At 41.5% G+C, this 25049-nt stretch overlaps 1 protein-coding gene across 1 annotated transcript in view; it reads right to left on the reverse strand.

The window, feature by feature from the left end:
• Window positions 1-1135: 1135 nt before the first annotated feature.
• The window catches only part of LOC137429266 (copine-4-like), a 197883-nt gene continuing 173969 nt past the window's right edge, over window positions 1136-25049 (reverse strand). The window contains exons 15-16 of the mRNA XM_068119238.2: window positions 6708-6944; window positions 1136-2875 (exon numbers count right to left, since the gene is read on the reverse strand). Of these exons, the coding sequence (XP_067975339.1) occupies window positions 2759-2875; window positions 6708-6944 (354 nt within the window). The 3' untranslated portion in view covers window positions 1136-2758. The remainder of the gene's footprint in view (window positions 2876-6707; window positions 6945-25049) is intronic.

Consider the following 25049-nt stretch of genomic DNA (forward strand, 5'->3'; position numbering starts at 1 on the left):
CAAGATGTTCAACTGAAGGTGATAGAAATTTTGGAATTTGTTCAAAGCTATATCATGACTCGTCGAGAAGCGTTTCTTGGCTCGAAGGCAATCACGGATGGGTCACCACTCTGCCGCAAGATGTTCGGCTGAAGGTGATAGAAATTTGGAATTTATTCATGGCTATATCACAACTCATTGAGAAACGTTTCTAGGCACAATCCAGGATGGGTCGCCACTCCACCTCACAATGTTCGACTGAAGACATAAATTTGGAATTTGTTCAGGGCTATATCACGACTCGTCGAGAAACGTTTCTAGGCTCAAACGCAATCAAGGATGGGGTCACCACTCCACCGCACAATGTTCGACTGAAGGAGATAGAAATTTGGAATTTGTTCAGGGCTATATCACGACTCGTCGAGAAACGTTTCTAAGCTCAAACGCAATCCAGGATGGGGTCACCACTCTGCCGCAGGATGTTCGACTGAAGGTGATAGAAATTTGGAGTTTGTTCAGGGCTATATCATGACTCGTCGAGAAACGTTTCTAGGCTCAAACGCAATCCAGGATGGGTCGCCACTCCGCTGCAAGATGTTCGACTGTAGGTGATAGAAATTTGGAATTTGTTTAGGACGCTGGCGATAACTCTCCTATTCTTCACTAAAGACATCGTGGGATCTTTAATGTCCACCAACAACCAGTGCTGGCAGACGGACAGATCCTCCACCGGATGGATGGCGCATACAGTGATGCATCCTTCTACATGCAAAACAACAGTTTATAGCTGGGCCACCACAGGCTAAAGAGCTCAAAGGCAAATGTGCACAGCTCCATCCTGCCAGCCCCATCAGAAAAAATCTGGCATTTGTAAATGATGCGCAACACAATATTTGATATAGAATATCTCAGATTGATAAAAATGTTCACAAACAGGCTTGGAAAGTAGTTCATAAAATGCGATACAATTCACCCACAACAACCACATAGGAGTTGGAAAGTACATTTCTGCATCTGAAACAAGTGATATGCTCATGTATTTCCTATAAATGTACAAACATTACAGGCTTCCATGCTTAATATACATAGATATACGCGTTGTAAATTATCAATGATATAATGATGACTGCTAAACAGTCGTGCTTACGTAGTGTATATAAATTGTGCATGATTGTGCTGGCAGTGCTCCGTTAAAATCGATTTTTAAAAAAGTTTTGCCATATTCCGCAAACACCTTACTGTGTTTCGTGTATCGTTTGAGAAAATAAACAAAATCATAAGACGTTAATAAAAAGTACGTTTTCACCGCATGCAATTCAAAAACAGAACATAAGCTGTCAAGTCTTAAAAACGCAATGTTTTTATATCAACAATAAAAGATTTATTTCAACCTTCAAGGACATGAGAACTTTGAAACACTCCTTTAAAATGCACACGATGTATTGTATAATCGGACCTGCCGAGCTCTTCCATATTTGCTTTTCTTTGAGACGCAAAAAGGATTTTCCTTGTTTTTTTTCCTTGGCACACTTGATGTACTGCCTACCACAATAAAGTCTCTACTGATTCTAACATTCATGTGCCACGCCATGTATTCACTATCAAATGTACATGTATGTCAGACAAGTCAAGTTCAATCGACTACCTTGCTGCCTCTCTTTTGCACTAGTGATGGTTATGACATTATTTCTACCTGTAGTAATGGTCACAGCACTTCAGATGTCAGGTAACATCTTTGTCTGGACTTTTTTTTGTATCTTGTGAATGATTAAGGATCAAGTCCGAGGTTTGACGTGTGCGGAATGTTGGGATCACAATTTCATCTGCTGCGTCATATAAGCTTCAGTTTGATTTTGAGCCTGTGTTGCCTACCTGCTGTGCTCCTGGATGTCTAGTCCTTCTCACAGCTTTGTTAGATGTCGACAGGATTGCGGTTCGAAATGAGATGCTAAATTAATCCACCTGCCTGGATGAAGTGCAATAATTTGGGAAGAGCTCCTTGAGGATAGGTTGTAGGTATGAGAGCTAAAAGGTTGATGCATTCCCTAAAGAAGTTTGACACACAAGCTCGATATCACATCCAGGGCGTCATCAGTCAGCCTGGAGAGATGAAAGGATCGTGGGGAAGTACGTGCAAATTGATTTTGTCATCGGCCTTTAAAAAACATCCACTTTCAACCAATCGTACACGATTTGGAATTGTGCAGGTTGATTAGGAGGGCGAGCCAAAAAGTAATTTCATAGTTGCACATAAAAACCAATTTTCAGCAGGCAATTCCACATATAGAAGTGCACCTTGCACGGAATGCTCATATCCAAGTGATATTAAAACAATTAATATCCAGAGTGTAGTATCGCTTTAAAATATCCTATCATGTAAATTGTTAATTCGGTTCATTTAATAAGCTGGCGATCTTGTCGTTATCACATCCAGGCACTAATTTTAGGTAAAGTGTCGTTATCACTAATTTTAGGTAAAGTTTTTTTTCTTATTGCCATTATTTTTTTTAAATAAACATTTGTCTTTTAAAAAGAGTAGGCCATTGTGTCAGTACCTTGGCCAAATTTCAGCATTGGAAGTCTACTGGAACGACAATAACCAAACAATTCCTCCCTCTTTCAAAAAAATGCATTAAACTCAATATTTCAGCTGATCAAATCGGATCCGGATTTCAAATGTTAATCATACTATAGTTGTGTTGTTTGCATGCATGCGTGTGTGTCATTTCACTTAAAAAGAACAGTTTCTGTCACAGTTATTCATTTTTTAAATTGGACCTCAGTGCTCAAAGTCTGACAAAGGCGACTTTGGAGAGATTTCATTTGTGCTGAAGTATTCCACCACCTGTTTTGGTACTTCGGCCAAAACACACTTGGCCAGGGCATCGGGTGTCGCCTGAACAGAGGAAAAAAATGAAGGTGAATGTTTCATTAGTTTTACGTTTCTCCACCATATATATTATCCTAGAATCGGGATGTATAGGCATGCATAAATAAAAGAGCATATTAAGGTTCGCTTGTACAACCTACATACTCCCCCATGCAGCACCCACACTGCAATCTCTTGTATGCAATCCGCTTGTATTCAGGTACAGAAACCCCAAACAGGTAATAAGGAAACAGAGGAGAAACAGAGGAGAAACAAAGGACCACACTCCTCCATCAAATAACCCTTAATGCAGTGTAGAGAAAACTGTAATGAGGAATATTCGTCAAATGAACAGGTCACGATCCTAAAAAGATGATTTTGGAATCCCTCGAAGAACGTAAACTTCCTTAGCGCTATATTTAATTGTACACCATTTTCCTTTCGTACCAAAAAGGTGTGATAAATAAGTAATAGAGAAAACATCAGGGTGAGGCAGGTGAAGGGGCAAAACTGCTTCTGACCACTTCAATAACTAGAGAGTTCATAGAATAACTAGAGAGAACCTAATCCTCGCGCTGGCTTGAAAATCAAGGACAGGGACGGAGTCTATGAGCCGAAAATTTGATTGGTTTAGATGATGTAAAATGCTGTAATATTTTGTCCAAGTACTGATAAACTGAAGGGTTTTGAAAATGCTAAAAAGTCGATTTGTGTTCTACAATGTTCAAGTATACAATTCAATTGAAATAAAATAAACTAAATTATTAAGATTGTAGAAAAATTAATTTTTGGAAGTTTACCGCCATTGACGCAGTGTCTATTAGACCACCTTATCTAACATGTTACATTAGTTATTTGTGCCTGTTGTTTGTGTCTTTATGGCATCTTTAAAGTACATTTCCTGTTTGGAATGATTTTCAATTTTTTTCAAATTTTGCTTCACTGCTAGACAGGCACACAGAGTAAAACTGATACAGGTTCGTTTTCCGATTCATCTCATGTTCAAAATATAACATTCAATTGAAATTAAGTTGTTCCTCGACCACAAACTGATGTTTGTAGACAGACAGACAGACAGAAAGAGGTCAACCAAATGCTTAACCCTGCTTTTCGCTTGGCGTGCGCATACGATATGCGATAGGACAAGGTCATTTGGCATCTCATGCCTGTGCTTTGTCCTTGTCCCCATTAGCTTCATATGTCGCCTTCATTTATATCCTCCATTCTAACCCCATTCTTACCATTATCTTAGCATCTAACTCCCTTTCCCATTTCACGGCAGGGTTCATTTCCATTAGGAGACGTAGATTTCATTTCCATTATGTAACATTACTACATTTGCTCTTCATATCAAGTTTCATGCTGCAACTTTATTATTCTCACTCTGTTCGGAAGTTTGGCTCAACATTATATTATATTTTGTCTGCACATTAAATATGCAGCAAATATATTTTACTGCTTAAGGACTTTGGTATCCCAGTAGCCACAATGTCTTTGTTCACAAACAAAACCCGTTTTGCCAGGGACAAGAAGCCATTGGCATTTGTGAAAAAGAAATTCCAGTCCATTAAAAGTCAGGCTTACACTAGTAATACACAAATCTATCAGAAAACAAGTCACAGCACAATAATCCTCCACGAATCTCTGGCTACTCTACCAATGTAGTGGCTGAGGTCACACGCATCCTCAGTCCTCACTCTCCATCCATCAGACACCAGGCGGTCGTATCGCTATGTGATGTTTCATTCTCTGTTCTCCGAAACCTTTCACTCTTCACCCATGGATAATGGAATCGAAATACATCTGAGCAGGTGAAATTCTTTCCGAGCATAATCTCCAAAGTGGGGTACAAGTTGGAGTTTAACAATAGAAAGGCAGGTTCGCGACATGAATGATACATGTTGGACATGAAACATTAATCAGTCTTACATTCTTAATATGATTTCGAACAATACACGTATTACAAGATTGATAAAATGAAACTATAAAAAACAATTCACCCTTCGAATTGTTGCCAGAAATAAGATAGAATCAAATTGAATGCCCTCTGGAGGTCTGCTCCGCTTGTAGGACAATGGACGTCGTTTCATAGGTCAAATCAGGGTCAAAATCAAACTGGGATTTATCAGACAACATAGCAGATAATTTTAAACATTAATTTTCAATCATAGAGATGTTCGCACCGGTTGGACAATCCCATATCAGATGATTTGATTTGAGTTTGTACTTCCTCAAACTGCATCAAATTTAAAGGAGGCAAAAGATGCAAGCTAAGCTGGGATGAGAATATCTAAATAATCAAGTATGCGGCTTGAATTATTCAGACAATTGTCGTACATATAAATTATTCAGATCATAGTTTTACATAGACTGCCTTTTTTGTCTAGGAAGGACAAAATCTGCAGCCATTGCAGAAATGCAGGAAAATGTTTGAGCTCTTTCATTCCAAGATAACGTACCTGCTGACAGCAATGACGATAGTATTTATAACAACTAGAAGGGCACTCGGTAGAGAGCATACCTCCGCCAGGCTGAACAGTGTACATTCCCGATCCCACTGATGAATCTCCCTGTTCTCCACTGTGTGCTTGTGTGCTTTCTTCTCTCCCCATCTTGTCCTCCCCACACTTTATTGTTTTACGTGTGCATTTATGTTTTTTGTGTTTTATATGTGTTTAATGTGCTAGCTCTTACACGAGCCTCGATCTTGTATACAAAATCTCAATTCAGACCTGAACCAAAATCTAATCGGTTCTTGTCACCTAACCATCTCGTCCACCAAGTTTAGTCATAACTCGTCCATAACTTTTCTAAATATCATGTTATGTATCGCTTTTCACCGGATCTCGCAATGGTGAAGAATCAACTTCAAAAATTAAATAAACCTCACATCCGAATCCATAGTCAGACCTTCACTAAAATCGAATCAATTAGGTCTTGTCACACACCCAACCTCTCCACCAAGTTTCGTCAAAATCCACCCATAACCTTTTGAGATGTCCTGCTATATGTTGGTTTTAGCCCCATCTCCCAATGGTGAAGAATCACTTTAAAAATAAAATAATTCCCATATCCAAATCCATAATCAGATCTTCACCAAAATCGAATCTATTTGTCCTTGTCACACACACAATCTGTCCACCAAATTTCGCCCAAATCCGTCTACAACATTTTGAGATATCCTGCTATGTATCGTTTTTGGCCCTTTCTCCAAATGGTGAAGAATCACTTAAAAATTAAATAATTCTCATATCTGAATCCATATTCAGATCTTCACCAAAATCGAATCTATTTGTCCTTGTCACACACACAATCTGTCCACCAAATTTCGCCCAAATCCGTCTACAACTTTTTGAGATATCCTGCTATGTATCGTTTTTGGCCCTTTCTCCAAATGGTGAAGAATCACTTAAAAATTAAATAATTCTCATATCTGAATCCATATTCAGATCTTCACCGAAATCGAATCTGTTTGTCCTTGTCAGACACCCAACCGGTCCGCCAAATTTCGTCCAAATGCGTCCACAAATTTTTGAGATATCCTGCTATGTATCTGTTTTGGCCCGATCTCCCAATGGTGAAGAATCACTTGGAAAATTCTAGAAGCCGGATCCGAATCCGGATCTTCACCAAAATCTAATGATTTTGTCCTTGTCGCATACGCTACATCTCCACCAAATTTCGTTGAATCCGTCCACAACCTTTTGAGATATCTTGTTCACAGACAGACAGGGGTGAAAACATAACCTGCACCCACCTTCAGTGGCGGAGGTAATAATAAAACCAACATTACTATTATGAGAAGTATTGTTATTACCATAAGCAATTTTTAAAAAAAGTTTGAATCAGAGGCACTCACGTTCTTGAAATCGCGGAAGGGGACAAATTGCACGATGTCACGAGCGACAGGTTCTCCACGTGGAGACCGCAGCACTCCATCATCTCCATCCAGCAGCTGCATGTCTGAAAAGTCTGCGCTCCCGATGCCAACGATGATGATCGACATGGGGAGCCAGGAAGCACGAACAATGGCTTCGCGGGTATCTGACATATCGGTGACGACGCCATCCGTCAAAATCAGCAGGATGGAAAATTGCTGAGGGTACATTAGCAGTGTGGAAGAGGTGGAGAGAGGCAGAAAAGTAAACAAGGTGTACACAAAACAGAACTAAATTGGTGAAGGGTGATGATAGCATGAGTCGAGGGCCATATTGAATAAAGGTGAGAAGGATTTAAACAAACAAAAAAAAAGACTGAAGAAGAAAAAGGATATAGAAGATAAAATAAAGGTATAAAGATGTAGAGAAGCTGGAAAATAAGAGTGTAATTAACTCTAAACCTAAAAAAAAATAGATTGGAAATCTGACAAGAAGCTTGGGTGGCATAAGAGCGTCTGGATGGAGCATCTGTCCTGAGTCTGGGAGGTGAGCGCGATTCAAATCACGCCCGAGTCACACCAAAGACGAAAAATGGTCCGTGCTGCTTCCTTGCTTGATGCTCAGCATTTAAAAGGGATAGAGTATGGACAAACAACCACAAGTTGGCAATAATAACAGGCTTTAATGGGACTAATGTCCTACTACTGCATCAAAGGGACATCAAAGGGACTTTAATGGGACTAATGTCCTACTACTGCATCAAAGTTCATTGTGAGGGAGCTCATATCGGATTATCATAAAAAGAATCATCTGGCATTGCTCATAACATTAATCTATCTGGAATCAAAAAAGCATAGGAAACATTTGCGGCCCAAAGAAGAAACGTGGACTACCCCAGATCGAGGCCCACATTGAATCAAATACCTTTGGAGGTCAGCACACCTTTGGAACAGAATGTTTGAGGTGAGGCTGATCCGGATGCTTGTTCAATGGGAGTTGAGTAGCATTTGAAATTGGAACTTGAACTTTGAACCCCTTTTTCTCAAAACTTGTAACAGAAGGCCTTTGCGTAATTCCATAAGTGGAAAAGACAGGTGTAGTAAACCCGATGTGGGATAGCGCAGGTAAATCGGTTGGTGACTAAAATGAGGTGACAGTCTTATTCAATAGTTATTTTGCTTCATCATTTACAAAGAAGCAGATATGTCGTCTATTTTTAAGAAAGGATCTAATTTGGAGGTTAACCTCCAAATTATGTTATTTACTCCTCAGTCACATTTGCTCTACGGCTAGGATACGGCGGCCGTACCCCCCCTAAATTGACAGAAACGTGCGGCGGCCGCAGAGTTTCTGAGGTGGCCTCAGGGTGGCCCTAGGGCGTATGGCTATCTTTTACAGGCCGTAGGGGTCGCCGTGGAATTATAGCGCGGAGTTATAACTTTTTTCATTTCTAGGTTGGCCGTAGCAATTCGACAAGCCGTAGCCATGACAACTGTAAGTGCTGTTATACATATGAAAAAGAACTGGTATATATACCCACTCGTTACCGTCCGTCTGGCCGCACGTTCGCCTTAGGGCCGCCCTGCGGTCGCCTTGCGGGCACCTTGAGGCTACCTTGCGTCTGCCTTGAAAATTATATGGCCCGATGTTATTTGTTTTGTGTGTCTGTTTGTCTTTTTGTGTGATTAATGTTCGCTCTTTCACGAGCCTCGATCTTGTATACAAAAAAAAAAAAAAAAAAAAAAACCCAGTGGTGTTAGACGAGTTCTGGGATTGAGAAGAAGATGTTTGGAAATTTAAAGGTTAAGACAAAGCGATGCCAAATAACATGCATTGGAGGGTGTTGTGGGAGGTAAGTGGGAGTAGATAGGTAAGTGCAGATAAGTGGGACATTATGAGATATCTTTCACAGCTCACTGGAGTCAGGACAGACACTGAAACATCGGGGGACGAGTAAATGTAACAACAATATCTAAGGAGGGAAGTATTGGGGGAACTATCGACCTGTTAACTCGTATTGGAGATATTGATTATGGATCAGATATCATTTATATATCAATTAAAATCTCTCTTATCAAAAATCAAATCTTATCAAAAAATCTTATCAAAATGACCAAAAAGCGCTCCTCCGTGAGCAGCGATTTGGTGTTAAAAAAATTAATTAAACCGGCATGGGCTTACTAAATGGGGTTTGTGTTCAACAGATCTGTCGTATTTCTCGACCGAAGTCTCTGATTGGGTGGATTAACCCATAAGCGCTGACAAAACATCTAATTCAAACGATGCACTTGGATAGAATCACAGCACTGCAGACAATTTTGGGGGGGATTCGGTGCGTTGCTCGTCATCATAGGTTGATCCAGGTCATCTTCCCCTAGATTCAGCAGCCAACAAAATGATTCCTTCGAAAATCTGGAACGCCAGACAAGTTTGTTATTTAAACGCTTGTGATGAGGTTTTGATCTGCATTAGATAATCACTCTTCGGTGATTGGCCATTGGTGCTCATTTTAATGTCCCCGTCTCGGACCTTGTAAGAGGGGCGAGGGACAATAAGTGCGCGTCATCGCAGAATAAAGATTGATGTAAGGATCTGTCTTTGTTACCTCCGCGATGGAAGGTGGACAGAGGTTATGGTTTCACCCCTATCTGTGTGTCTGTCTGTCTGTGAGTTATAGATACCCTAGGTCAAAAGTTATGGATGGATTCAGATTAAATTTGGTGGACATGTTGGGTGTGTGACTTCAATTTTGACGAATTACTTCAATTTTTGTGAAGATCCAAATCCAGATAGTACAATTTTTAAAGTGACTCTTCACCATTGAGAGATGTGGCTGAAAACGATATAATATCTCAAAACGTTGTGGACGGATTCGGACGAAACTTGCTGGATGAGTTGGGAGGGGACGTGAACAAGCCGATTCGATTTAGTTCAGGACCGGATTCAGATCCGGCCTATAAAACATAAACTGTTCAGCCTGGTGAAGGTATGCGCTTGGTGTGTGTGTGTGTGTGTGTGTGTGTGTGTGTGTGTGTGTGTGTGTGTGTGTGTGTGTGTGTGTGCATTGTTATGTCTAGCTCTCTTCTTGGGACAACAGTGCAGTAATTGGTCTTTATTTTGATTACTGAGAGCTACCAGATTGATTCCAGCGCTAAATAAAATAAGCTAAGAGGAGTAGTTCAGGGAGACTGGAATATTTATGCCTTCGCCCCCAAATTTGGCCGGAGGATTATGTTTTCATGTTGTCCGTCCGTCCGTCCGTCCGTCCGTCCGCACGGGCTAAACCTCGTTTTTCTCAGCAACCACATGTCTGATTGAGACGAAACTTTCAGGGTAGGAGTGACACCCATGCAGAATGTTTTTATGATAATTGTGATGTCATAGGTCACATGGTATGGTAGCCATCTTGGATTAAACGCAAAAAAAAAAAATATATATTACTAGGAAACCGCTAAATGGAAAAAATTGAAACTTGGCACATTGTCAAGTACTCCCAATGGGGAAGAAAAGCATGATAATGATGACATCATAGGTGAAGTGGTATACCAGCCAAAAATGTTTCAATCAAATTCCTTATCCAAAAAATCTGAAATTGCATGCGCATGATCTGTGCCCCATTTGTATTGAAATATTAAATTTATGACATCATAGGTCACATGGTTTGGCAGCCATTTTGGATTTAATCTCAAACCTCAAAAAAACATCCTCTCAAACCACTGAAGCGATCGACTCGAAACCTCACATGTGTCATCGACTAGGCATGCTGATTAAAAGCTGATCACAAAAACGTCATCGGTCACATGTGTGGCAGCCTTATTGGATTGAAGGAAAATATGAAATTACATCTCAAAAATATTAAATAATTATATCTTATCCTATTGATGCAAAAATTACAAATGTCATCCAACACCACTGCTGCATATAATATTTATAAATGATGACTGTAGGTCACGTGGTTTGGCAACCATCTTGGATAGAAAAATTAGCCTTATCCGATCAACACAAAACTTCACAAACGTGATCCCCTACCCATACATAATCAATGAATAATCATAATACATAATCATAATCAAGTAGAGTATACATTTTTATGTCATAAGTCACATGGTTTGGCAGCTATATTGGCGAAAAAGCCAATATATATATATATATATATATATATTTAAACCCTTCTCCAAAACCGCTTCACCGATCGATGTCTGTTTAAAAAAAACAAACCATGTCTGGTAAAAATGTGATACTTGAAAACAGCGGAAGGGATTGAAATCAAACTTGTTTATTTTTAGGACAGTCAACGAGGACTTCTACCCATTGTCACAGGCAGGGACTACGCGGAGGAATATTGGCGACAGTCATATTGCTCTAGTTACTTTTGAAAGTAAGTGAGTCTCAGGCAATCTCATGGAAATGTTTGAAATATTGAAGGGCATTAATGAAATCGATGCAGAAAAAGCTTTTTGAGGTTAGCCAGTGTGAAAACCAGGGGGCACAGTGTGGTTAGACAGTAGCAAGGCAGGCCATTTCAAGTTGGGTTATTAAAAAGCGGGGTTAAACGAAAACAGGGTTAAAGTGAAGCGAAAAGCGGGGTTAAACAATTGGTTCACTTTGTCTGTCTGTCTGTCTGTGTCTACAAACATCAGTGTATGACCAAGGAACAACTTAATTTAAATTTATGTTATATTTTGAAGACGTATCAGAAAACAAACCTGTAGTTTAGCAGTACTTTGGCTCTGAATTTGTGCTGATCGCGCATGTGCAAAGAGGGGTGAGATCATTTTTACCTCTGCCACCAAAGGTGGATGGAGGTTATGTTTTCACCCCTGTATGTCTGTCTGTCTGTCTGTCGGTCGGTTTGTTGGTGAACAAGATATCTCTAAAAGTTATGGACGGATTCGGACGAAATTTGGTAGAAAGGTAGCGTATGTGACAAGAACGAAATGATTAGATTTTGGTGAAGATTCGGATTCGGATCCGGCGAGTAGAATTTTTTAAGTGATTCTTCACCATTGGGAGAAATGGCCAAAAACGATGTATAGCAGGATATCTCAAAAGGTTGTGGACAGATTTGGACGAAACTTGGTGGAGAGGTTGGGTGTGTCACAAGGAAGAAACAATTCAATTTTGTTGAAGATCTGAATATGGATTCGGATTTGAGAATTATTAAATTTTTTAAGTGATTCTCCACCATTGGGAGATAGGACCAAAAACGATACATAGCAGGATATCTCAAAAAGTTGTGGACGGATGATTTTGATTAAATGCGATTCTGTATTGTGATTTTCTGGTCTACTCTGGGATACAAAACGTACACTGTTCACCTGGTGGAGGGATGCTCTCTACTGAGTGTCGTGCTAGCTTTACTCTGTCTGCATGTCTGGCAGTCAAACATAATTGAAAATCATTCCAAACAGGAAACTTACTGTTTTAGCGACGTCATAAAGGACACAAACAACAGGCACGAATAACTAATGTCAAGTGTTAAATAAGTTGATGTAATAGACACTATCAACGGCGGTAAACTTTCGGAAAAACAATATCTACAACTTTTATAATCGTTTTATTTGAATTGAATTATATACTTGAACTGTAGAACACAAATTGCCTTTTTGCCACTTTATAAAACCCCTTCCTTTTCGTAGTTTTGTCGTATTACAGCATTTTATGTCATGACAACCAATCAAATTTGCCGCTCCCAGACCCCACCCATGTCCTTGTTTCTCAACACCGCGTGGGGTAAGGTGTTCTATGAACTCTCTAGTTCATGTATTAAATGTGGTCTTCATAGGAAGGTGGTAGTATCAGAGGTAGTAGATATTTTTTTAAAGGATATCGATCGGTACCTTCCTAGAATCAATGAGGATAGGGGCATACAGGAACATATGCAGAACTCTTTGTTGGGCAAAAATAGACTTGGGTGATCTGTAGGTGTTGTGTGCATGTTCAGCTACAGAGTTATCTTGACATATTTATATTTTGAGTTGTGAGTGTAATCAAGTATATTTCATGTCATCTGTGTTCATTCAAACTTCACCTAATTGCCCTTCTACACACCCTTCCCCTACATCCACCCCATAAAGTGCTGTATATAAACAAAAATCCCCAGATGCTGTTATTGTTGTCCTATCTATCCCTGGTGTTGGGCTAGGGGCTAGGGTGCCGGCTTAGGATCCTAGGATCCTGGGTTCGAATCTCGGTCGATCGCCGAATTAATGCCAGGGGGGTTGACTCAGCCTGTCATCCTTCCGAGGTCGGCTAATTGAGTACCAGTTCACTGGTAATTCCCTGTTTGTCGTTTAAGGCGGCAAAAAGGGTTGGCGTCAGGAAGGGCATCCGGCCGTAAAACATTGCTTCAAAAAGGGGACCGAAAAACAACAACAACCACGGTCCCCGAAAAGGCCAACCCCTGCTTTGCGGGGAAAAATGGCCTCTAAACGGTGGTTATCTGTGATATACCTCTTCATCCCATGCCTGCCCTGCACATTTAGCCTCCCCCCTTCCCAATGAGTATATGTCGGATTGGATTGTTGGCATGAGTGGGATTGGTGTGATGGACGGCGAGTATGCTCTTGCATCGGGTGATTGGGTTAGTTGGAGGGTGTGGATGTGACACAGACATGATGAGCCTATTGCCTCATCTTGTTTCGAGATTTGCTTGTACTGTATGCTTTTCCTTGGATGTTGGATATCCAGGTTTTCCCTCCCGGTGCCTCATTTGACAACTATCCAATCACCAATCAAAGAAACCGTGACATCGGAGAGAGCGACAGTGAGAGAGTGCAATTGTCATCAATTAATTGCCATCTCAGCAACTGCACAACTGATTTGTGAACAAACTAGAAGATGCAGGGAAATAGGCAGGGACACCAAATGAAAGGCAGGGACTCCACAGTACTTTATTCCAACATCAAAATTAAGGAGATTCTTTATAACAATCACCTATAGGTCCTCACAGCTGTAGAAATTGAATTCCCTATTTTAAGGTTTAGGTTTTGTGCAGGTGCTAATTCCGGCGCAAAACCGGCGATCTTCGTTGGTGGCACAAGAGAATAAAATGTAAAAAATACTGGAACGGCACTTGGTAGAGAGCATGCCTCCACCAGGCTGAACACTTTAGGTGTTGTATCCCACTGATGGGCCGGATCTGGATTTGGACCTGGACAAAAATCTAATCGGCTTATTTTTGTCACCTACCAAACTCATCCACCAAGTTTTGTTATAATCCATCCTCAACTTTTTCAAATATCATGCTATATTTCGTTTTTGGCCCCATCACTTAAAGGCGAAGAATCAATTTAAAAATTATCAGATCCAGATCTGGATTCGAAATACAAGGGAGAGCAATATTCCATTTGTGCAGAATAAGATCATTTCAGAGCCTTGGCCTACAGTTTTCAGGAGCATGAGGCAGGTTGCTGGTGCACCAGGCCACAAGGGAGAGCAATATTCCATTTGTGCAGAATAAGATCATTTCAGAGCCTTGGCCTACAGTTTTCAGGAGCATGAGGCAGGTTGCTGGTGCGTCAGGCCACAAGGGAGAGCAATACTTTCTAGATGGTACAAAGTTCTGTAAAACTAAAGAAGGACTTTGCCCAGTAAAGAATGCCCAGTCTGTGCCTGGCTCCGACAACCAGTTTGAAAATGTGGTGTGCCCAGAAGAGGTTGGGCTAATATTGTAAATTTGAACTTGAACTTTATTATTATCCACATCAATATCAACAACACTTTGTTTACAATGCAATATTAAAAAAAAAAAACAATAAAAAAATCTACCATATAAAATACAATGACAGTTTGTATGTTTGTATAGATGTCTGTCACCCTTCATAAGGGTAGGTTTTAAAGGCCAATCTTTTAACACTAATGTGTGTTCACTACAGTCTATTTTTTTTAGCATAAAACAAACTCGAAAAACATTTTCCATAAAAGAGGAATTATGTCTCTTCTTTTGGAATTGTAGACGGTGGCTTGCAAACTGAGCCTCAAGGGCAGTGTACAGAAGCGTTTTTTAAAATAACAATGAATACAACGCACAGGGTGGTGAAATTCGTTGCATGTGATGTGCAACACACGCAGAGTAAAACGAGTGTTCATTTACATCCATATGATGTCTAATAAATAAAGAAGATATAAGCATACCTGACACGAGGCCGAGAGTTCAGACTTTGGCACGCTCTTTTAAATTTTTGTCGTTTTTTTTTTTTTTTTAAACAAACTATTTTAATCAGTTTGATTCAGTGACATACAGTTAATCTCTCATTAAGTACTCTGTAAGAGCGGAAGCAGTATCATGTTTTTTGGAGGTTTTATGGAGATTTTATTGAGACTATGGAGATTCCCCTGAAAGTAAATAATTAAAACTTTTTAGTTGTAAAAAGTAATGAAATCTCGAACTATCCACACTGCATGCTGCCGAATAAGCACACACTACCCGACTTCCTCCCTTCCATCCAACACCACTCCCCCAATCGCCTCTGCTAACAATATCCTATCCAAACAGTTGTACAATGTTTAAAGTGTATATAGAATTACATTAATATGCAACCTATCCTAATATACATTTTTGAAACACTTCAAATGTTGAAGTTAACCAATGCTACTTAGCCATCCATTGCCTCACAGGAAGTTGGTACCTGCTTTATGTTGGGTTGAGGTTTCTACATGGCTGCATGTGGCTCATTAAACTGATGTAAGCTCTGCATTGGTGACCACAGATGAGGCATTGCGGGGAAACCTCATCAATGGGGGCTTGATGCTGGCAGGCCCATATCATGAACTCCCTTGCTGCTTTATGTAATATCTCTGCAGACTGAGCGTCTGTGATCAATACTCTTCTCCAGACAGCACATTTTGACACAGTTTCCTCCCAGCTCATTATGGATATTCAAAAACACTGAAACTATCTTTTGCAGAGATCTCTGAAATGCAACTCTGGCGTTCCAACTTGCTAAGGAGCTTCTGCCAGCTCGCCACACAGCACATCTTTTGGTATCCGTCCATCATCCATACAGCTGACATGATCAAGCCGCCACAGACATCTTTAATCAATAATCATGAACAGTGTCTGCATATTAGCCGGTTTCAGCACTTCATCATGAGGGTCTTATCCTTTCACTCCATGACAACGATTGTATGGAAGCAATGCATGTCAAAGGAGTTCAGTTGCCTTACCTGTCACACATATAATGTCCAGCTTTCACTGTCATATAGGAGAGTGTTTAGGATGCAGGCATGGTAGACAGTCATCTTGGTAACAACTGTCAGTTTTCTGCCATGATAAACAGACTTTTTTTAGGATGCAAACAGACTTTTTTAGGATTAAGGTAACCCCAAAATTGTCGCAGACTAATGAAAGGTTGTCACACAATAGTTAGTTCAGCCTCATTATTGGTAATCAAGACTATTTAATCAGTATACAGAAGCTCCTGGATTTTCCACTAGCATACCCTAGCACTAGCATACTAGCATACTAGCATACTGACACCTTGCCGTTGCACCACAGCCTGCATGCCACCAGGAAATGGGCCAATGAGGCTCAGGAGCTTTGGAGGACAGCCAATCCTTTCAGGAAGCTGGAAGAGGCTAGATCTGCTGAAAAGATGCATATAGTGGTCTACGCTGTACATGGGATTTCTATTGAAACTGTCTTGAGAACAAAAATCATGAGGGTGGTGGATCGTCTTGCACAAAAGCCCCACGCGCTCGGTGTATACTCGATCTGTGATGGTCATGAGACAGTTCAGAAGAACACAGGCACAGCTTTCCTGGGAACATTGAGAAGAGAGATTCCCTTGCAATTGTTGCAATCACAGCAACCCTTTTATTTTTATACAGCCTTATGATGCTGGCATCGTCAAAATCATGTGGGACATGGTCCTCGCACTAGGAATCGGTGAGGACCTTTCCAGCTCAGCTACAACTGCAGAGCCACTGAGTTTCAGAAACCCAGGAATCTGAATATTTCTTGTAGCAGAACCACATAGGAGTGCTATGATCGCACAATTAAATTCGACTCATAAACTCAAAGTTGGCTCCTCACTAAGACCATGCAAATCTGGCAGCCTTGGGGTGTAATTAGAGGTTTCTTGAGACCAACATTAACCAATGTTTTATGTTCGCCAATGTTTATTGAGAGTAGGGTTCGATCGTGAAAGTGCTCAACCCAGCATTCCATCTGCTTGGCGTGATCTCTGATTATGGAGCCATCTGATTTCGTTTTTGATGGGCCAACTGCCTCAGGGATGGCTTTGTACATACCATGTGCAAGTTGTTACAGTTAGCACAGTGTTGTTGTGTTCATTCACAGAGCTCATTCCAATATTTTTGACAGCTGGATCTTTCTAGCCTGTATGTGTCACAAAGGTCTGGATTTTGGTTGGCTGAGTATGCTAAATAAGCCCTTTCCTTAGTGTCAATGAGAGAAGCCATGATCTGCTCAGATGCCGAAAACCAGTCGGGTGCTTTACATATGTACTTGCCAAACGATGAGTAAGCGAAATAGTAGAGTTTATCCTATAAATATCTCCTGACATTTTCACAATCATATGGGTTTGGTGTGTTGTGGTGGAGATTTCTCTATCTCAAGGAAGTGATTACACCTGGTGAGACCACATTGATTACATCACACTGAGCCAAGGTATGCCACTCCGTGGTGTATGATGAATCTTTCAATGAATAGGGGCTTTCGTACTTACAAGCCCATAGTCTGTGGCACAATCTGTGCGGTGCACGGCACACACATCCAGAATGTCTTTCACATCTGTATGGCGGAATCTAGTTGATGATAAACTCCTGACCGAGCATGTCTTCAAGTGACCTTACTATGGAGATTCCCCTGAAAGTATGTTTGTTCGACAGAGTCCATGTGAAGCACACAGGTCGTGGAGATATTGTCCATTATCCATGTGGACCCAGTACATTTGGCCAGGAGATGGCAACTGCACCTACTCTGACGCTGTAATCTCCCGGGATGACAACCCTCTCGCTGTACTTCATATTTAGTGAGTTATGGGAGAGCACTTAATAAAAGACATCCTTGGTCTCCCATGGTAAGGGCAAGCACACACAGGAGGTTTAAATAGATGACGTATCCTCTTGTTGTTGACAGACGTTGTTGGATACTTGTTGACAGACGTATCCTCATGAGCCTTTCTGATATTGATATAGGAGATCCGCAGCAGCTTTTCAGGGAGTTCTGCGTTTACGATTAACCAATGACCAAATGGAATAAAGGCGTATCAGTAAGACAACGTAATGGCATCAATTTGCAAAATGCAGATAGCTCTCCATGAAAGGTTCCTGCCCTCAGCAGCCTTGGAAATCGAACCTGGAGCAGTAAGGGCAGCATAACAACCAACAAGGTTTTATCCACCCCACTACCAAGCCTTACAAATCCAATAAAGAAAGTTTACAATCTATCCATCCTCCAACATATTGCTGACATTATTCAATGTATTCCTTCGCATTTTGCATTTTGATTGTGAGTGGGCCCTTCGGCAACCACCCTCTGGATGATCGAGATAATTTGCGAGTCAGACGATTTGTACAAATGTTATATCCATCAGGCAACATTTTCTCCTGCAAATCTGTTTTTAATACATGTTGGCATGACAAATGCATTTATCACCACATTATGGATTCCATTCCATCATGCACCTGCCTGATGAAGTGCAAACGTTCACAATCCATATTCATTCGTTGTTTGTTTGTGTCTGCAGTAATCAAGCTTTTAAAATGATATTAATTTGAGTCATGTGATCAACAATGTCATCATCACTCATTTATTTTGAAGGAAAAAAACTCTAGATATGTATCAAGGTACCTACCTTTGATAAGTCAGGTCTTGGATATCCATCACACATTTAGTTCCAGGTACGTATTGCTGCTTCTGTTTTACCAATGTAAACATTAAAGTGTCAATTGTTAATAATCCCATGATATCACAAGGTATAACGCACAGGAAATGGGCATAACCGCAAGGGTAAACACAATAAGTAACTGCAAGGGGATGGGGCAGGGAATTCCCTCCCTCTCTCTCAACTCTCAACACAATGGCACCAATCTCCAGCCTTGCCCATTCCACCGCACGGGCTTCCAGGCTGAGAAGGTACTCAACGATACGGATTACTGGTGTGTTGGGATCAATCACTCGCACCGAGTTCCACCGAGTCCGAAGGTTGATAAGCTACCTTCAGACCCGCCCTGCGGCGGTTCCAGGCACAATGCACCAGCGCTTGACTGGATCTGCATCCATCATCAGGATGTAGTCCGTGGCCCCACCGGTTGTCATGCGATCTCTGAGTTTGACTGGTATCCCAGGGAAGTGAGGAACTGAACTGCCATAGGGTGCTGGTCGGGAGTGTAACTATGTATGAGTGTGGAAAGCCATCGGCAGAGTTTGACTCCGCCATGGCTTGCCACCCTCTGCCAGTGGCTGCCAGGTAGGGGTGGGAAAAGCAGGCAATATCGGCCAAATCCGAGGCCAAAACGACCTAGCGCACATGGAGCCTATGGGAGTAAACCAATGAGACCAGCCCGGGGTGAAACAACTGAAGAACCTCGGCGATGTGCGTAGCGCAGTTGGTGCGCGGCATCATGAGGTCCCAAGCCATTGGCCCGAGCACAATCCACCAGGGGAGGTCCTTCCCATGCTCTGGTAAACTGAGTCTGGTATTGACCAACCACTTTGGGGGGAACACCCGGGCTCAGCGATTGAAGACCATCACAAGGTGGTGCAGCTCCATGCGCTGCAACAGCTGCAACACTGTCGAGAGCAAAACATCTTGCTCTGTTGTTTCCACCCAGTCCAGTTTGATCATAAATCTAGGCCGACGAACTACGCATTGGATGCCTGGCACATGCACTGTTTCTCCCAGCACACCACGAAAACCACTTCAAGGAATATCGCGTAGTGTGCTGAGTGGAGATGTTTAGACTGTGAAATGGACAGCATGGAACAGAACTGGACTTGGTGGTGGTAAGGAAGCAACAGTTGTAGAGGGTTAAGGATTGTAAGGATTGTAAGGTGGAGGGACAGCATGTTACCACCAAGCACAAGCCTGTGGTGTTTGTGGTACAGATGATGAAAAGGAAGGAGGTTAAGAGCAGGGTCAGAAGATTATTAGGTGGAGGAAGTGTTGGGACAAAGTTGGCGTATAGTACAAGGAGAGAATGAGGGCCAGATATGAGCAACTTAGCGAATAAGCAGAAGATTTGGAGGAGTGGAAGAAGTATGGAGAGGCGTTTAGGGGAATTGCAGAAGTTTTGTGTGGAAGCACGTCAGGAAAGGGTGCATCGTCGAGGAATATAAATCAGGTATGGTGGACGGAAGAAGTAGTGAAAGCAGTTGGTGAAAGTAATGAGGTATGGAAGAAGATAGAGGGAGGCAGCCAGATGTGCAGGTGAGTGTATGAGCAGAAGAAGAAAGGAACAAGGAGAGCTGTGGATAAGGTGAGGAATGATATGAAAGAGGAGGTTAGAACAGGTTAGAAGAGGATGGTGTGAGGAAGATGATCTATAAATTGGCTCATGACAGGGTTGAGGATCGAAAGAACATGAAGTGGGGATGGTGATTAAAGATGGTGGCAGGAGGCTAGTGACAGAGAGGGAGCAGTATTGAAAGTGTGGGAAGGATATTTCAAGGAACTGTTGAACCGAGGAGGAAGCAATGGCAAACTCAAGCTCCTGTGTTATGTGGAGGGGAAAGAGGAGCTGGTGGAGATCACGGAGGAAGAAATGCGGACAGCATTGAAGAGGATGAATAAGGGAAGAGTGCCAGGCATTGATGAGGTGTGTACAGAGATGATAATTGCAGCGGGAGAAGTCGGAGCCAGTTGGACGAAGACGTTGTTGAATGTTTGTATGAGAGAGGTTTCGGTTCCAGAGAAGACAAGGTTAATTGTGCCAATATGGAAGGGAATGGAGATGTTCTTGATCTGGGGAAGTACAGGTGCATTACACCCCTTATTCATGTCATGTAGGTACTGTAGAGGATTCTGGATGGGAGGATAAGGAAGAGTGTGGCGAAGGAGATCGGGTAAGAGCAGCAGGGGTTTAGAAAGAGTAGGGGGATGACGGATGGGATTTTCATGCTGGGACAACTGGTGGAGAAGGTGCAGGGTGTATTGGCATTGGAATTTATGGACCTGGAGAAGGCATACGACACTGTTCCAAGAGAGATAGTGATTGCGACTCTGAGATGGATGGGAGTGCAGAAAGCAGAAGTTAGGTTGATGGAAACTATGTATAAGGGAACAGAGACAAGAGTTTTGAAGGCATTTGAGATACATGGGCTGAAGATGAGTATGGAGAAGACTGAAGTGATGTGGTTTTGGCAGCAGAGAAAATAAATGAATATCAGGACAGAGGGGAAGGAGATCAGACAGCGAAATCGTTTTCAGTATCTGGGTGGAACAGTGACTGGGGATGGTAGGTCAGATGCAGAGGTGTGGAGTAGGATTCAGGTGGGTGTGAATGTGTGGAGGAGGATGGAAGGAGTAATGGCAGACATAAATATATCAAGGATATTGAAAGGGAAGGTAATAACCCTGGGAGCCACCATGATTCAAATTTGAAAAATATGAAAAGGAAAAATCTAAGACTGAGCGATCCTGTGGACCATAGACAAGTAGGGCTGTTTCAAGTTTCAGAGCAATTAGTTGGTAAATAAGGCACAAGTAGGGATCCAAAATTTCAGGGGGTAACCCCGCTGAAAATCCACGTGATCCAAAATCAAAAAATCGAAGATAGAGCAATTGTGTGGGCTACTGTCTTGTATTCATGTGTCGAGTTTCAGAAAAATCAGCTGGGTGATAAGGGTGGAGTAGCAAAAATAACAAAAAGTTAATGGATGGACGACCAGATGGAAGGATGGATGACCAGACGGAAGGATGGACAGACATCCAGGCATCCTGACTCATTTTATAAGTTCATCTCTTTGTAGAAGTATAGCTTCTACATAATTAATCAAATTGAGACTATCTTTATGGACATGGACGAGTATCCCTGTAGTTAATTACAATTCTCTTTGTACTTTCTTCTTTGCAGGAAAATCACAGAGATATGTGTTATTGGGTAGAATACTTTGAACAACTCTGAATAGGTGCATTTGGAAAATGTATTCTTGTGTTGGTGGAAAGGGATGGTGGTGAAAATGAATAATGCAATACTCTCTGTGGAGCTGGAAAACTATGCACTCAGCAATTCTTTCTATGAATGCATCTCCCCTCTATGATTAAAATCAGATGTACATTCATCTACTTTCTCTCTCCTCCCCACTTGGAGCCTGCAGTAAAATGATTGCCAGATGGTGCCAGAGGAACATTTTACTCAAGGGAATACCCCAAGCGGTAACTTTTCTTTCAGTTTGACATCTCAAAGCATACCTACTGGTTCTCAGGGCTTGCATAATGAGTCAGATGTTGTGGGGCCAGAATGTCAGACCTCCAGTAAACCCCTCCATGCTCTTAGACCCCTCCCTGGGAACTTCAAAGGACTTGGCTCTTATAAAGAGAGAACTCTGGGAGAGAATTTCAGAAGACTTACTTGATTCGTTGTGTTTTGCTGTGTATTCTGTGCTGTAACTTCTGTATGCTTATGTATTGTGTGAGGTAAATCAGTGCATTATCAAGCCAAGTTTCTTCTCCAATAAGTAATAAATCTCTCCAACCTAAAATAAGGTGTCTGTGGACTTTGCTTAAACAGTCAAATGGAGTCACTTTGTCAGTCAAATGGAGTCACAGAAGTCCTTTGCCAAAGTGCCACGGCTGGTGAGAGGTACCAACACCCAGCCAAGTTGGTTGGTAACAATTGAAATTGCCACATACGAGGAAGATAGGGTTGGGATGAGTGGATAGAAGTTTGTCCATGCTGTCTGAGAGAGATATAGTTGGAGTCATCATTGTTTTTAAGATGGTACAACACAGACAAACAAGAAGTGGAAGGGAAGGGGTAGTCATAGCCATAGGTATGCCAGGGAGTTGGAAGGTGCAAGATCAGTACACAGATAGTGTGAAATTGAGTTATTGGTGTGAAGTGCAACACCGCCACCAGGGAATCTTTCAGGCCTATCAAATCAGAAGAGACAATAGCCAGAGAGAGACACTAAGGAGTCAGGGATGTCCTGTGGGAGAAAGGATTCTGTTAAACAGATGATGTCTGGTTTATCAGCAGTGGGCTGGATTGAGAGATCTGTCAGGTCAGAGTCGAGTCCCTGGATGTTTGAGATCCGGATAGTTAGCGCTGGGGGAGGAGGATTTGCGAGGGTGCTGGATGTGGGAAGCTGGGTGGGTGTGGGAAATGGGGGAGGCTGAGTGTGTGGGATGAAGGAGAGGGTGCATGATGGGAAGAAGGCTGAGAGGGGTGGGGTGAGGTGGAATGGAGGTTTAAACACAAATAAAACACATGGAGGGGTTTGACAACATTGAAGAGCATGAAGGTGTTTTGATTTTCAGGAACAGACAATCTTTGCAAACTGGACATCTCAAGATTCCCATTCTGGAAATATGCAGACAAAGATCATGGGATAGGAGGAAATAATTATTGTTGAAAGCATGGAGGAAGATGGTGTTTTAGGTATGGGCGAAGGGTTGATGGACCAATTGTTTAGATGCGACAGGTTTGGAAAATAATTCATGTGAAGAAGAAGAAGACCAAGAGAAAGAATAATTATTGGTGAAGAAGAAGAAGAAGAAGAAGAGGTCGAGTGCTTATAACAGAGAAATAAAGAAGGTGAAGCATTTTAAAATGTATGAAAAGCCTTTGAAGGAAGAAGGAAGAAACGTTTCAGTCAGGGAAGATTCAGTTTGGAGATATTGAGAAAAGGGAGAGATAAATATATGAGTACAGGAAATACAGGCAGAAGGAATTAAAAACAGATTGACATTTGTGTTTTGGAGTGGAAAATGTTTTTTTCTGTCTTTTTTAATTGCAGTGAAGAGGGCGAATAGGATAAAGTCGAGGAAGAGCATGAAAGGATGGAACGAGGAGCACGGTTTCAAAACAGACAGAATTTGCATGCAGGTCGGCAATATCACTCAATGGTGAAGAACCACTTAAAATTTTTACTAGCTGGATCTGGATCTTCACTAAAATTGAATCGATTCTTCCTCATCACACACACAACCTGTCCAACAAGTTACGTCCAAAGCCGTCCATAACTTTTTGAGATATCCTTCTATGTATCGTTTTGGCACTATCTCCAAATGGTGAAGAATCACTTACATAATTAAATAATTCTCATATCCGAATCCATATTCAGATCTTCACCAAATTCGAATCTATTTGTCCTTGTCAGACACCCAACTGGTCCACCAAGTTCCGCCAAATCCGTCCACAACTTTTTGAGATATCCTGCTATGTATCGTTTTTGGCCCTACATCCCAATGGTGAAGAATCACTTAAAAATTCCACTGGCCGGATCCGAATCCGGATCTTAACCAAAATCTAATTATTTCGTCGTTGTCATGTATGCTACATCTCTGCCAAATTTCGTCTCAATCCGTTCACAACTTTTTGAGATATTTTGTTCACAAACAGACAGACAAACGGACAGACAGCGGTGAAAACATAACCTCCATCCACCTCTGGTGGCGGAGGTAACTACACTGTTGTGCCTGTGTGCTTCCCTCTCTCTCCCCATCTTGTCTGTCCCTCCCTTTATTGGTTTAAGTGTCCATTCATGTTTTTGTGTTTTATGTGCTAATGTGTGTTGAATGTGATAGCTCTTACACGAGCCTCGATCTTGTATACAAAAAACAAACAAGAAATATGTAGTGCATGGCACGATACTTGCAAAACTCACCCCCCCCCCCCACCTCCCCCAAAAAAGGTTTGTCCATTTCATCAAGATCAAAATTGACGATCTTGATCAAAGCTCGGGTCAATAGGATGCAAAGTGATGATTTTTAGATGAAAATTGATGATTTTGGAAGTTTGACCTACAGTTGACCTTTGACCTTTTGACCTCAAAAGTAGTTGGTTTTCCTATTTAATGACACAATGTGCAAATACTGTTCAATTTCCAAGTCAATCGGATGAAAATTGACGGTTTTTCAGATGAAAATTGACGATTTTGGAAGTTTGACCTTCAGTTCACTTTTGACCTTTTGACCTCAACAATAGTTCATTTCCCAATTTATTGACTCAATATACAAATGTTATTCAATTTTCAAGTCAATCAGATTTAAAATGGCGATTTTAGAAATTTGACCTCCAGATGACCTTTGACCTTTAACCTCAAAGTCAATAGGCTTCTCAATTGGGACGACCTAGACAACTTGGTGAAGTTTCGTGACGATCGGTTTCGAATTGTGACATGAAGGCCGGTG

The sequence above is a fragment of the Myxine glutinosa genome, chromosome 6 (genome assembly GCF_964187855.1).
Source record: "Myxine glutinosa chromosome 6, kmMyxGlut1.1, whole genome shotgun sequence".
Lineage (NCBI taxonomy): Eukaryota > Metazoa > Chordata > Myxini > Myxiniformes > Myxinidae > Myxine > Myxine glutinosa.